Here is a 14819-nt window from a genome sequence, read left to right on the forward strand (position 1 = left end):
GGAACCTGCGCGCGCTCAGGCGGATTCCCAGACGCGCGGGGACGGGAGCAGGGGGACAAAGCAGGGTGGGGCGGGGTGCCACTGTGTCTCCCTTTAAAGTTGGCGAGAAGCTGTGGAGGTCGCCCTTGCGCCCGCCAGCCGCAAGGGCGTGTGGCCCCAGCTGCCCTTGATTTGCCCGATTCCTCCCGCAGGACCAGGCTTGGACGCCACCGGACCGCTGAGAATTGAGGGACGGTGAGGTGCTGACCGGCGTCGGGCTGGAGCAAGCCAGCGAGATGGAGGCGGCAAGAGGGGACAGGCAAGAGGGATCAGGCGCGGAGTAGTCCGCAAATCCAGGGCTTGAACTTCCTTTAGCGCTGCGCTGGGACGGGGCGGGCAGGGTCCCCGGGGCTGCTATGGAGGTGCCTAATGTCAAGGACTTTCAGTGGAAGCGCCTGGCGCCACTTCCTAGCCGCCGGGTCTACTGCTCCCTGCTGGAGACCGGGGGACAAGTCTATGCCATCGGGGGATGTGATGACAATGGTGTCCCTATGGACTGCTTTGAGGTCTACTCCCCCGAGGCCGACCAGTGGACCGCCCTGCCCCCTCTGCCCACAGCCCGGGCAGGGGTGGCAGTCATCGCCCTGGGGAAGCGGATCATGGTGATCGGGGGTGTGGGCACCAATCAGCTGCCCCTGAAGGTCGTGGAGATGTACAATATTGATGAGGGCAAGTGGAAGAAGAGGAGCATGCTGCGTGAGGCTGCCATGGGCATTTCTGTCACAGCAAAAGGCAAGTGAGGCCAGGGCTGAGGGTGGGTGGATTGAAGAGAGTAGGGGGCCTGGGGAAATGGAGAGAAACCAACACTGATTTGGGAATGCATGATCACATTCCTGATTCCACTTCACCGTTATTGATCCTCACAGTGGACTTCAAAATAGGAGATCCACTGCCCTTATTTACAAATGGGAAAAATGAGGCTCAGCAAGTGTCTAGGAATTCCAACTGATGGCAAAAGTCCACTTTGGCAGCTTCCTCCCAACAAGCGGGACAGGCCTCTGCCAGAGGGGAGAGTCAAAGTGTAGTCTGTGGGGTTAGGTGCATTGTCCCCGCAGACATTCAGCTAAATTACCATCCCTCCCACTGGCCACACTCCTTGCCCTGAAACCTGCCCTACCTGTCACTACCTCTAAATTCCTATTTGGGGTGCTGAGGATGTTCACTCCGTCCTTGCACCATCACCAAAGCCCCACTAGGGGCCCTTGGGACTGATTCAAGGATTTTTTTCTCCCCTTCCCTTCTGTCTCCCAGTCTCAGCGATGCCAAGTAGAGACCAGAATGTCCCTGAGGGTTGTGTTCTCCAAGTTCACCAAGTTTTCAAGCATGCACATGCTGACTATATGGTTCTAAGATTCTCATTTCACTTTCTCAAAGTCCCTTGTTTTGTTCCTTTTTGGCCTACTACAGCTCAGAGCATGGGGTGGGAGCAGAGTCCAAAAGCTCTTTTGCTAAAACACAGAGTTTTAGAAGAAATGGTCAAATAAGGAGTTAGGAGATTCCAAATTCATACACACGTGCGTGGGCAGCATAGGCATGCAGAGGGATGTGCAATCCACCCCCACCACCAGGCACTACCCCTGCCTCCCTTGCTTAAACCACCCCACCTGCCTGTGAGGCCCACCATAGGTCAGAAACCACTATTTCCTTAAAACCTGCCCAGTCCCTGGCACAGTCGTAGGCCTCAGGATGGAGGGTGGAAGGAAAGAGACGGAAGATCTGGTCCCTGCCTTCAGAAGCTGAGGTCTGACACACTGAAGGTACCAGGGTGTAGCTCTAGCCCAGAGTCCCCTAGAATGGGGTAGCTAGTGGGGTTTCTATGACATCCCAGTAAAGATAATGGAAGATACCGAGGTCCATGGGGAACCCAAAGGGGGGAAAGAGTACCCTTCATTCCCTGTCCTCAATAAACTGCTGAAAGGTTAAGAAATAACATTTACCACTGATGTTTTATCCACTTTGATCCTCACAACCTGTCCAAGGAGGTAAGTGCTATTTTTATCCTTAGTTGCTTATTTATTTTTGCTGGGCTAGGGATCAAACCCAGGACTTTATGTATGCTAGGTAAGCATCTACCACTGAGTTACATCCTCAGACCTTCATCCTCGTTTTAGAGAGGAGCAGTGTGAGGTCCAGAAAGGTTAAGTCACTGGCCCAAGTTTACACAGCTAGTAGGTGATGTCATGTCTCTGGCATTGAATGGATTCAACAGTTAAGAAGCATTTACATGCATGGGTGTCAGGCACTGTAACAGATTCTGGGACTACAGATTAACAGATTCTCAAGGACCTACAGTCTATTGGAAGAACAAAGATCCAAAGATGATTTCAGTGATATATGGCAAGGAGGGTGATGGAGGCACTAAGTGGTGCCCTCAGCCCAGCCTTACAATTCAAGAGACCCAGGTGAATCTGAAAGGAGGAGTCAGAATTGAAAACAGAATGGTGGGAGTATGGAATGAATGGGAGGATTCCCAAGAGGAGGAGTTTCAGGTAAGAGGGGAGGGGTGGAGCATGCAATAGGTTAGTTATTCCTTATCAGGCCCCATTGAATCCCAAGAAAACACAAATGCTTTGCCATCTGTGGTGCAGTCTGTCAGGGAGGTCCCTGAAAGGTCACCTATAGCCAAGAGCAGTGGAGAGAGGGAGGGGACTCCTTCTCAGAACGCCCAGATCCTTGCCAGGCGGTTTCTTAAAGAGGCCAAGTCTCTCTCCTCAAGTGTCACCCTCATTCAGTTCTGGCCCTGTCCCCTCTCATTCAGTTCTGGCCCTGTCCCATTAATGCAGGGTGCCTCCTGGATCCCTTGGCATCCTCAATTGGCGAAGAAGGATGGCATTCGCGCATAAGGGTGGCAAAGAAAGCAAAAACGAGACAGTCCAGTGTCCCATAAGGCCAGTGACAGTGGGGCTACCCTTGTTTCTAAAGGCCCTGCTCTATCTGGAGAGTTCCAGGTAGGGGTGGCTTGAGCACAGGCTGCGGCTGGAGGACATAAGAAGAATTCCTCTTCCCTTTGGCTTCCCCTCTGGTTGCCCAAGAAGGAAGGCAGCAGAGGGCCAAGACCTGTAAAGTGCTGTAGACCTCACCACAGTCTCTCTGTGGAAGACCTAGAGTTTGGAGCTTAGCCAAGGGCTGGGCACCAAGAAGGGCTATGGCATGCAGTCCCACTTTGGCTTCAGGAAAACCCAGGCTCAGCTGTGACAGGGTGGTTGAATGGTGCCATCAACCACAATGGCAGATGTGGTTCACTCTGGCAGAGCATTGGTTGGAAACAGCCTGGCTCTGTCTCCTGGTGTCTATGAACTAAGCCAGAAGTGTATGTGACCTTTCTTCTTAGATTACCGAGTGTACGCAGCAGGCGGGATGGGCCTGGACCTCCGTCCACACAACCACCTCCAGCACTATGACATGCTCAAGGACATGTGGGTGTCACTCGCACCCATGCCTACCCCGAGATATGCTGCCACCTCTTTCCTCCGAGGCTCCAAGATCTACGTGCTGGGTAAGGATGGGTCATCTCCCTTGGGTTGGTTCTCCTGGGAAACTGTGCCCATGGGCTGAGCAGCTCCTTGGCACTGGGTGTGTGTGGGGGGGTAATCATGTTGCCCCAGGCCTTAGCTAGCCTCTTGGATGAATGGGTGACAGTCAGAAGAAGACCCCAGCCCCTGTCCTCAGGGACTACTCTTCTGCCCACCCCCATCTACCACCCCATATGGCCTCCAGGGGGACGACAGTCCAAGTATGCGGTCAATGCCTTCGAGGTCTTCGACATCGAGACTCGCTCCTGGACCAAGTTCCCCAACATTCCCTGTAAGCGGGCTTTCTCCAGCTTTGTGACCCTGGACAGTCACTTGTACAGCCTGGGAGGCCTTCGGCAGGGTCGGCTCTATCGGCAGCCCAAGTTCCTGCGGACAATGGATGTGTTTGACATGGAACAGGGTGAGCTGGGCGCCAGCCTGCTCCTTGCTCTTGCAGGACTCTGGCTGCTTTCCTCCCTTCCAACTGACCCCTACTGCCCACATCCCACCCTTCTTTCCAGGTCACTTACCCAGCAGGGTGAGCCCTTAACGCAGCACCCAGCACCCAGCACCCGGCCCTTATCCAGTGCCCAGCCCTTACCCAGAACCACTAATGGCTACTCTTGGGGTCAGATTCTTTGATCTGTGCAGGGCTCCCTTTTGCCTGGTTGGTTGTTTTCATCAAAGCCTGTTCTACTTGTTATTTCTTCTTTGAACATTATCCATGCAGGACCAGGCCAGGGAGGGATTTCACCTACATTTTGGGCACCAGGGGCACTCAACACTGAGCCACACCCTCAGCCCAATTTTGTATTTTATTTAGAGACAGGGTCTCACTGAGTTGCTTAGCACCTTGCTTTTCGTGAGGCTGGCTTTGAACTCAGGATCCTTCTACCTCAGCCTCCTGAGCTGCTGGGATTACAGATATGCACCACTGTGTCTGGCTGGATCTCACCTATTTTTAACTGATGGAGAAACAGGGGTCCCAATGCTCACCACCTTTATCAGCCTCCTCTCCAGCATAAAGCCTGGGAAAACTGAAGTAGAGCAGAGGATTCATGGTGGGGATCGTGGTCCCTTAGCTTGCAGCAAGATCAGGAGAGGGCAGAGGTCAGAAGATGTCATTTCAAACAGCAAGGGGTGCCATGCACACCCTGAGTATAAGGGTAATGGAAGGGACTCACTGCCCAGGGTAAGAGCCATTTGGGATTTCTCTGTATTTGGTCAGCATCTAATTCCCTCCCTCTATCCTGCCTGTAGGGGGATGGCTGAAGATGGAACGGTCATTCTTTCTTAAGAAACGACGGGCAGACTTCGTGGCTGGTTCTCTGAGTGGACGGGTCATAGTGGCTGGGGGACTTGGTAAGGATGGAGTTCTAGGATGGAAGGCACTGTGGTTCTGGTACTCCTGGATCCTTGGCACTTTGCATAAGTAGCAAAGGGTCTGGCCCTCGCACTCTACCCGCCCGCTACTTTATTCTAAATGATTCAAAACACTCCCGGCCTCCTGGCCTAGACTTCACTTATCAATGTGGTCATTCTGCCTTGCACCAGGGAAACAGGCCCAGAGAGTATAAGGAACACACTGATCACTATGTAACCTAGGCTTGCTGAAGCACAAATCCCTGGGGCCCTATCTGGGAATGACTAGAGACAAAGTCCAGGGGGAATCAGCCTTCATCCTTCTCTGGACTAGCACCAGATATTCAAGGCATTCCTGGAATACCCAGCTCTATTGAAAAAGACGAGATAGAGCTCCATTAGGAAAGAATCCGATCAAATAAATTCTTCTAATGAATTGTGAATTTGGTGTGTTTCCCTCCCAGAGATTATTGATATTTTGAAGGAGGGACTCCAAGAGGAGAAAGTCCAGGGTCGTCAGGGCAGAGAGACACAGGCAGGGGGGTTCCAGGTACCCCACGTTTACTTAGTGTGGACATACTCACACTTTACTCACGCATGAAAGACAGTATAAGCTAGGCCATGGGGTAGCTTTTTTAGTGACGAGCAGGAGGGAGTCAGTAGTGCTCTAGAAACTTGTTGTAAAAACCAGAGTTTGGAGGGCTGGGGATATAGCTCAGTTGGTAGAGTGCTTGCCTTGCATGCACAAGGTCCTGGGTTCAATCCCTAACACACACACACACACACAAAAAAAACCAGAGGTGGAAAAGAAAGTTTACCCTTAAAGACCTTAAAAGATAGGGAGACGGTAGGTAGGGAGCTACTGGCCCAAGACAGGGAAGAGGGAAGCATCCCATAGCCAGGAAAGTTGAAGTTGCTTGGCTTTTGCTTTTGGGTTCCCAAGGGAGGGAAGAAGAGGCGAGTAACCTCGGGGCATGGACTCTTGGCAGCCGGACTCTTTTGTAAGATCTGATTCCCTTGGTGTTTTCAGGAAACCAACCCACTGTCCTGGAGACCGCAGAAGCATTCCACCCAGGGAAGAACAAGTGGGAGGTCCTCCCTCCCATGCCCACGCCCCGCTGTGCCTGCTCCAGCATCACCATCAAGAATTGCCTCCTGGCTGTAGGGGGTGTCAACCAGGGTCTGAGTGACGCAGTGGAAGCCCTGTGTGTCTCTGACTCCTAGCTGTCCTGGGCCCAACAGCTTTGCCCGGGATTGTATCACTCCACTGTCCACACGAGGAAAGGTCTTGTCAGAGCCGTTTGGGCTACTTCCCAGGATGCCAGCTATTGTTCTTTCCCCAGCTCTGGACTAGTTTTGAGGGTCTCTTAGGATAAAAGATGGAGAAGGATGGGGGGGTCTCAAACCTTTTTTTTTTTTTTGACCAGGAATTGAACTCAGGGGCACTTACCCACTGAGACAAATCTCCAGTCCCTTTTTATGTTTATTTTGAGACAGGCTCTCCCTAAGTTGCTTAGGGCCTCGCTAAGTTGCTGAAGCTGGTTTTGAACTTTCAGCTCTCCTGTCTTCATCTCCGAGGCTGCTGGGGTGACAGACATGGGCCACCATGCCCAGCCTCAAACCTCTTATTTCTCCTTTGGTTTACATCCTTTCCTTATTTGTTCATCAATTTGACCTTCCCTGGACCTCATTAGATCAGCAAGAATTGGCCTCAAAGCTTGGGAAAGGAGGGTGGGGGCTCATATTCCCAGTCCAGGCCAGCAGCCCCTGCAGGAAGGATCCTTCCTCTCAGGATCCTTGCTGCAGGTGTGATGATGGGGAAGGAGAAAACACTGAGCCCTGTGTCTGCTCTGAGCCCCCATCTCCTCTCTGCATTTTTCCTTCTGCCCCCCTCCCTCCAGAGGCCTGGCTCTTTTCTCCCTGATGCCCCCAGAGTGTTTCTGTGTGAAACTTTCTCATTTACACTGTGGCATCAAAATCCACAAAAGATGGATTTCTTGCACTCTGATTAATCACAGCAGCACAATGATTAAAATCTATATTCCTATCTTCTTTGGTACCCTGCTACAGAGTTTGGGGAAAGGGAATCCTGATGGGTGGAGAAGATCCCATGAGACCAATCCACTGGTGTTCTCGGGCTGAATAGGGTCCCAAGGGGCCACCTATTCTTGACTTTTCCCTCTGAAGAATTCCACCTTCCCATAAGCGCCACCAGCTGCCCCACTCCCAGAAAAACATCAGATTGTTCTCTTCTTGTACTGAAACGTCATGCATGTGTTGGGCAAAAGTTCTGTTTGTCAGGTTTCTCCTTCTTGGGTCTCGCTTCACTTTATTTAGCTGAAGCTCTTTTTTTTTTTTTTTTTTTTTTTTTTTTGGTCTTATCCAGTGTAGAGAGGGAACTGCTTACTGATTTGAAGGAAGGAAGGAAGGAAGGAAAGAAGGAAGGAAGGAAGGAAGGAAGGAAGGAAGGAAGGAAGGAAGGAAGGAAGGAGAAAGACTTGAAGAGCATGCCTCCTTTTAGCTTGCATAGCACCTCTTTGTGATTCCCAATTCTTTTTAAAAAGCTGTGCTGATTTGAGATGTAGCTCAGTGGTAAGGTGCTTGCCTAGCATGTGCAATGTCCTGGGTTCCATCCAGGGAGGGGGGTGGGGTGAGGAAGGCCTGAGCTGGCACTGGGGATGCAAAAATGAATATGAATCCCTAAGGGCTGTGGAAGAGTCAGGTAACACTCCTCCCCTGATGAAATAATCATCTCTTGGAGGCAAGGACAGAGGAGTTTCATCTATATGGATCTGAGAGGTCAGAGGCAGCCTCCTTGCGTCAGGGTAACAACTTCAACTGGATAGGGTTAGTGAACCCGGGTCTTTGGGGGATAGGGATTCTTACCAGGATTTAAGGGCACTGCCACCTGCTGGCCCAGCATTTCCTTCCCACCCAGGATGGGCGGCATCCTGTGGCTGTGGGTGCCCCCTAGTGAGCAGACTGCAGAGAGGCCTTCTCTGGTTGCTCTGACTCCCATATTTCCCCTGAATTAACCATTAGCAAAAGGTCCTGGAGAAGCTGCAGATACTACAAAGGAAGGGACAGTACCTAAGGAGAAGCTGCCCCAAAGGCCAGCCCTGATACAGCCTCTCCATTCCCTTTCCGTTTCTGCCTTGTGCCTCACACCCTCCCCAATCCCCTACCCAGGAAAGGTGTTCTCAAATGGGTGCTTCCACCCTTTTCAAGAGGAGGCCAACCCTTATATGAGAAGCTCTTTCCTAGTGTACAAAATGACCCCATGTCCGTGGATGGGGCAGAAGTGTTTTAGAATAGTTAGAAACTCAGGGCTACAGCCAGCTCGAAAAGATTGAATTAGCCACTGAAACTTGAAAGATCAGCTGAAAGTCAGAGATGTTACCTGCTAAGGACTCACCTCTCAGAAGTCCATTGTGGGGAGACTGTGAGGATACCTCACTGAAGAGTGAGGGAAATACAGAACATCAGTGTTCGGCCAGGTGGGTCTGTACCTGGGGACACCACAGAGGCAGCACGGGATCTGGGGCTGATGGCTTTGTCCAGGTCTAATTTGCCCAACCCCTGCAGGCTTTCCCAGCACCTCCACACTATGGAAAGGTCATTCAGCCTTCTTGTCTTTAGTTACCAGTCTATAAAACAAGAGCAATGGTGATGCTGTCCCACAACGAGGTAAGGCACCTGTCTCGATCCTCAGATTAGCTCGGAGGCAGGTAGAATCCTCCCATTTCACAGATGAGAAAACCAGGAATTAAAGAGATTATTTAAATTGTCCAGGGTCACAAGCTAGTAAGTATCTGAACTAGGTCTGATTCCAAACCTTGTGGCCAACGCACTGATTGCTTCAGATGAGCACTAATCCTTGGGAAGACAAGATCATGCTGTACCTTGGTAAGGAGCTCCAGTCAACCAGGAAGGAATGAGGGTGAGGGTTAGCAAGGAAAGGAATGAGGGTGAGGGTTAGCTAGGAAAGGTTGGAAAGGGCTCTGTAATGTGAAAAGACCATATAATATTCCTAAATTTTTATCCCTGGGAAAGTTCCTGTCTACCTTTTTTGTTCCATTGGCTGTTCCAAACCATCATTGACCAGTAATACCTGTTTCCAGCTTGGCATGGTGCTAGGTTTGAGATCTCAAACCTAGTCTTGGGAGGGAGACAGGGAACCAAGGCTGCAGACTATTTGCTGGTGTCAACCTTTGCTAGTGTAACTAGAGGCACCCTGAGCAGCTGCAGAGAGCCAGGGCCAGTTACTGGACAATAACCTTTGAAAGAAGAGGGAGGCCAGCCAGGTAGAAGAGGCAGATCATAGGCTTTGTAGCAAGAGCAAGGTTCACGGTATGATTATGATGCACAAATTGGCCTCAGGTACCTTGTTTAACCTGAGTCTTTTTCCTTATTTGTAAATTGGGCCAAATAAGACCTTGTTACGAGGCTAAGAGCTCACGCTCACACACACACACACACACACACACATATAATGATTTGCTCTGTTAGGTGAGCGTTGCATTGTTATTTTGTTGTTGAAGGACAGGTAGAGGTTTTCTCAAGGCCACCAAGTCCCCGTGGGGTGGCATGCACTAATATTCCCAGCTACTTCGGAGGCTGAGGCAGGAGGATCACTTGAGCCCAGGCATTTAATGCCCACCTGGGCAACATCTCAAAAATAAAAATAGGTAAAAGAAATCAAGACCAACAAGGGAAAGAGCTTGCCTTGTCTTGGTGACAGTACACAGTGGACAATGTAGAGAGGCTGTGGGGAGATGGGGGTGCAAGCACAGGTAAGAAAATCAAGAAAGGCCTTACTTTGTGCCTTGCTGAGGCCACTGGACTTTATACATAGGGAAAGTTAAGGGCAAATTAAGGTTTTTTTTTTTTTAAATTATACAGATATGAATTTGAATTCTAATTTTAGTACCTTGCTATTTTTTTAATATTTATTTTTTTAGATGTAGATGGACACAACACAGTGCCTTTATTTTTAGAGAGAGAGAGAGAGAGAGAGAGAGAATTTAATATTTTTTTTTTTTTAGTTTTCGGCGGACACAACATCTTTGTTTGTATGTGGTGCTGAGGATCGAACCCGGGCCGCACGCATGCCAGGCGAGCGTGCTACCACTTGAGCCACATCCCCAGTCCAAAATTAAGGTTTAAGTGAGAGGCAGCACCATCAGATTTGTACCATGTAGCATGGGGTATTCCAAACTCCTCTTCTGAGCAAAATGAAGTAGGTGACATCACTAAGACACCATCTAGGGTCAGAAGGAGCCCCACTTGGTTATAGTCCTGGTACAATATGCAGGCCAGCTCTCCAGGCCTTCTCCTGAGCAAGGTCCATTCCACTGAGCAATCAGAGAGTCCTGTGAGGGAGTAGACTAGCCCATGCCCTCCAGCCCTTTATTTCCTCCAAGGTTTTCTTTCTAACAATGTTTTGCATTGGCATTGGCCCCCAGAGCTCCTGCACAGGAAGTGGGGTATGGCTGGTCTTTCCCAAGCCCCACTTTACAGAAGAAGAAAGAGAACTAGGAACACTGAATACCTAAGCTAGATGACACAGCTAATAAGTACTAGGAATGAAAATCCAACCCAGCTCAGTGAGAAACTCCCCAATCACCGCCTCCAGCACCAGAACACTGCTTTCTCTGAGCTCTGCTGTATGGAGAACAGCAAAGGAGGTCAGTGTATGTGTCCACACATGTGACTGCAGAACAGGCCAAGGCCTGAGCCAAAGGCTCAGAGAACTTGAGCTGTGACCTCAGTGAGCCCAAACATTACATGGGCAGAAGAGACTGATGGCACAGGCAAGTCTCAGGCAAGAATCAAAGCGGGGAGCACATGGAAGGACTCTGGCACTTTGGGCAGATAACTGTACCAGAGATATTCATTTCCTGGGGCTTCCCTAACAAAATACCACAATACCACAGAAATAAGTTTTCTGCTTAAAAAAACAAAACAAAAAGAACCCAGAAACTTACTGTGTCACACTTCTAGAATCTAGAAGTCTGAAGTCAAGGTGTCAGAAGGACCAAGTTCCCTCTAAAGGCTCTTTGGGGAAGGTGGGGTAGAGCTAGAGAGGGACACATGTCTCCTTGCCTCTCCCTAGCTCCTGGCAGAGGCTGGCAATTCTTGGTGTTTCTGGGCTTGTCCCTGTGTGTCTGTGTTCAGGTTTTCTTCATCTTATAAGGATACTAGTTTGTTTTATTTTGAGTATCAGGGATTGAACCCAGGAGCGCTTGACCACTGAGCCACTTCCCCAGCCCTTTTTATTTTTTTATTTTGAGACAGGGTCTTGCCAAGTTGCTTAAAGCCTGAGGCTGGCTTTGAACATGTGATCCTCCTGCCTCAGCCTCCCAAGTCACTGAGATTACAGACCTGTTCCACCAAGGCTGGCCAGAACATTAATCTTTGGATTGAGGCCCACCCTAATCCAGTATGATCTCATTTTAGGCCACTTGTTCTGCAGGGATCCTGTTTCCAAATAAAGTCAGTCATAGGGACCAGAGGTCAGGACCTCACATGTCATTTTCGAAGGATGCAATAAACCCAAACCACCCTTGGGAAGAGAAAGAGTCCAGAAGGACTGAGCTCCCAGGAGGGGCTTGGGGTTACAACTGGGCCTCAGGGGAAGGGAGACAGGGAGCCTAAACCCAGTAAGGGGAGAAGAGAGATCAGAAGGCTTGCTGGACTCTGGGTTGGTCTTGAATGACAGCAGAAGCTTCATAGGGACAGACCAACCTAGGTGTCATTAGGTTGTTTTGGCAATGCTGCTCAACCCCCAAATCTCCCCATCCACAGAGAAACTAGTGACAGGGAGAAAAGGTCCCTGGGAAGATGGGAACAGCCAGCTAGCTGTAAGGACAAAATGTCTTTAGTGTCCCATATTAACTCCACATGGGCTATGACCCCCTTTGTTTTAAGGTTTAAACTGTGAGCCACTTTTCCAAGCACTCTGACTCATTTGAGCTCTGCAGGCAGTTGTGTACCTGGTTCAAAGAAGCCCCAGAGCCCTTATTCCTACATCCGTGAGCAGAGTGCCAAGAACCCCCCATCTGCAGCCCAAGGGGCAGGGACAACTCCATCAGCTGCCCTGGCACCCACACGCTCACACCCTGTACTCTCCCTCTCTGTCACACTCATACACCCGCCTATCCCTCATTCTTACACACCCACATGCACGCTCATACCTCCGTGCATGTGACCATTCACACACCTCACACTCATGTCTCACGCTCACACTCTCACATACTGCACACATGCCTCATTTTTACAAATGCACCTACACATTCGCACCCCGTTATACGCACCGATTTGTGCACACATTTTTGTTCTCACGCTCACACATCCACAGTCTCAGAGGCTCTGTGAGGTAAAGGGCTGGAGGCCAAAGACTTGCCTAAATACTTGGGGCCTGGGCACCACGTCAGAGTTGTTAGATTTTCTGGGAAGTTCAAAGAGAAATCAGTCCTTCCTACAATCTGCCTGCACTATGGAGAGCTGAGGGAGTGAAGGCACTTCAGCCTGGCAGCTGGTGGCTCATCCCGCCCTCCCAACTGGCTGAAACAAGGACTTTGGGGTACCCTGCCTGCCACTCATCAGAAAATGGACCCCGGTCCTAATCTCAGCAATCTAAGTCTCAAAAGCAAAATTTATAAGTGAACAGTGAGGCGCAAATCCCTTTCCCAGGGTCCTCTGCTCTGGAGACAGTGTTCTCCTTTGTAGAATGGAGCTAAATGGGCGCTGCCCTTCCAGCCTGGTCTTACTCCACTCAGACTTCTGCTTTCTGGCTGGAAAGTGGCCTCACCTCTTTTCTCCCTCACATAGCCCTGAGTTTCATCCTGACCCTCGTGGCCTCACACAAGGTGACCTTCAGCAGCTTCCTTACTGGATTCCCTCTGCCCTTTCAGAAACCCTTCTCATCTGTAGATCTGACTAATCCTTATGAAGCTTAGACATCCTTCCTCGGCTTCCCTTGGCCCTGTGGGCGATTCCATGCCTCAGCGTGGCCTCTAAGGCTCATTACCTTCCCAGCCTCCCCTTCATACTCGGCTGTGTTCCCTGAGTGCACCTGGCCCCTCCTCAACACCCTCCCTGTGTGGCCTGTCCCCTCGGCCCTGAATGCCCCCTCCATTGTGTACCTGGTGAATAGGACCCACTGTCTCCTCAGCCCACCTCCCCCCAGACACACACAGCCTTTGAGGTGCTCCTCAGGAGTGCGATGCTATCACTAAGCCTCAAGGCCCAGAGCAACACAGAGTGCCTGGTGGGCAGCACTAAGTGCATAGCAGGCCCCTGAGTTGAATGAAAGTCAGAAATCAAAGAGCCCAGAGACAGTGCCAGCTGTGACAGGAGTCTTTACAATGCCCCCTTTGCCTCTAAGCTCCTCTCCAGCCTGTGGCTAATGCAAGGGACAGAATCCGGGAAATAAGCAGTATTTCAAATGCCCCCATTTAGGGATGGGATTTCCTCTTCCCTTTCCCATGGGCTCTAATAGGAGTGACAGGTCAGAATTGGGCTTTTTATGAGCTGTGGATGACAACCAAGCAAGCCAGCCTTGTAATCACGGCCCTCAGCAGCAGACCACGCAGGTGTCATTCCGGGCCAAGAGAAATGCTGGCTCCCTCCTTCCCTTACCAAGGGCCAGGAGCTGGTGACCCTGCTGAAGAATGTGCTTTGCTTGGGGTTTACATTCCAGGATCAGCCTGGGAGGCCAAGGGCTCAGGTTGCCAGCGAGAGCCAGGCACGGGGCAAGGAGGCGGCACTGGGCAGGCCTTCCTCCCTTCTCCCTTCTGGGCACAATTCCCCTGTCCTGTCCTGCCCTGCTCAGCCCTGCCCAGTCACTCCTGGGCCTCCCTGAAAGGAGGCAAGGCCAGCAGGAAGAAGACACCGACTCTTCATGAGGAGCAGCATCTACACAAAGTGAGAAGCCACCAGACTGTAAGCCACACCAGCCTCGGCCGCGAATCCCTCTGTCTGCAAAGCTCCTCTAAGTTCAGGTGCCCCTTTGATTAATCAGGAACCAAGGCCTGGGGACACTGAGTCACCTGCCCCAGGTCACATGGTCAGCAAGTGGCAGAGCTAGGTGTAGCAGAACCCCAAGCCTGGCTTCTGTACTTAGGGTCATTGTACTCTTGCCACACCTCCATCAACAACCCTTGAACTACAACCTAATCCAAGCCATGATGTCACAGGGACAGCGAAGGATCAACAAAACTATGGAAATGAGAATGTTGACAACTAAAGAGATGGGGTTATTTTAATATATTTGTGGTAATGATACCACAAGGATAATTAGTGGAAAGTACATGGAGACTCGTGGGTCAAGGCCCAATCATAAGCATAGACTCCCACCCACACATTTCCCAATGACATAGCAGTGGGAGTTACAAACCTCAGAGATCAGAAAAAGGACACAGGATGAGGGACCAAGAAGGAAGAACTTTTTTTTTTGGGGGGGGGGGGTACCAGGAATGGAACCCAGGGGCAATTAACTACTGAGCCACATCCCAAGCTCTTTTTTTTTTTTTTTGAGAGAGAAAATTTTTTTAATATTTATTTTTTAGTTTTCGGCGGACACAACATCTTTGTTTGTATGTGGTGCTGAGGATCGAAGCCAGGCCGCACGCATGCCAGGCGAGCACGCTACCGCTTAAGCCACATTCCCAGCCCCTCAAGCTCTTTTTATATTTTATTTTGAGACAGGGTCTCAATAAGTTGCTTAGGGCCTTGCTAAATTGCTAAAGCTGACTTTGAACTTACAATCCTTCTGCCTCAGCCTCCTGAGCTTCTAGATTACAGGTGTGCGCCAATGCCAGTTTCAATGACTATTTGCTAGCTCAGAACTTTGTCTTCACTGTTCTCATTCCTGGGTCAGATCAGCTGAAGCTCAGGTATCTG

The 14819-nt window shown here is 50.5% G+C and overlaps 1 protein-coding gene across 1 annotated transcript; it reads left to right on the plus strand.

The window, feature by feature from the left end:
* The first annotated feature begins 395 nt into the window (after nucleotides 1-395).
* Nucleotides 396-6137, plus strand: Klhdc8a (kelch domain containing 8A). The gene is made up of 5 exons (XM_027934637.1): nucleotides 396-771; nucleotides 3371-3535; nucleotides 3757-3972; nucleotides 4812-4913; nucleotides 5944-6137. The coding sequence occupies exons 1-5, from the start codon at nucleotides 396-398 to the stop codon at nucleotides 6135-6137; spliced, it is 1053 nt and encodes a 350-aa protein (XP_027790438.1).
* Nucleotides 6138-14819: the final 8682 nt, after the last annotated feature.

This window comes from Marmota flaviventris, chromosome 12 (genome assembly GCF_047511675.1).
Source record: "Marmota flaviventris isolate mMarFla1 chromosome 12, mMarFla1.hap1, whole genome shotgun sequence".
NCBI classification, from domain to species: Eukaryota; Metazoa; Chordata; class Mammalia; order Rodentia; family Sciuridae; genus Marmota; species Marmota flaviventris.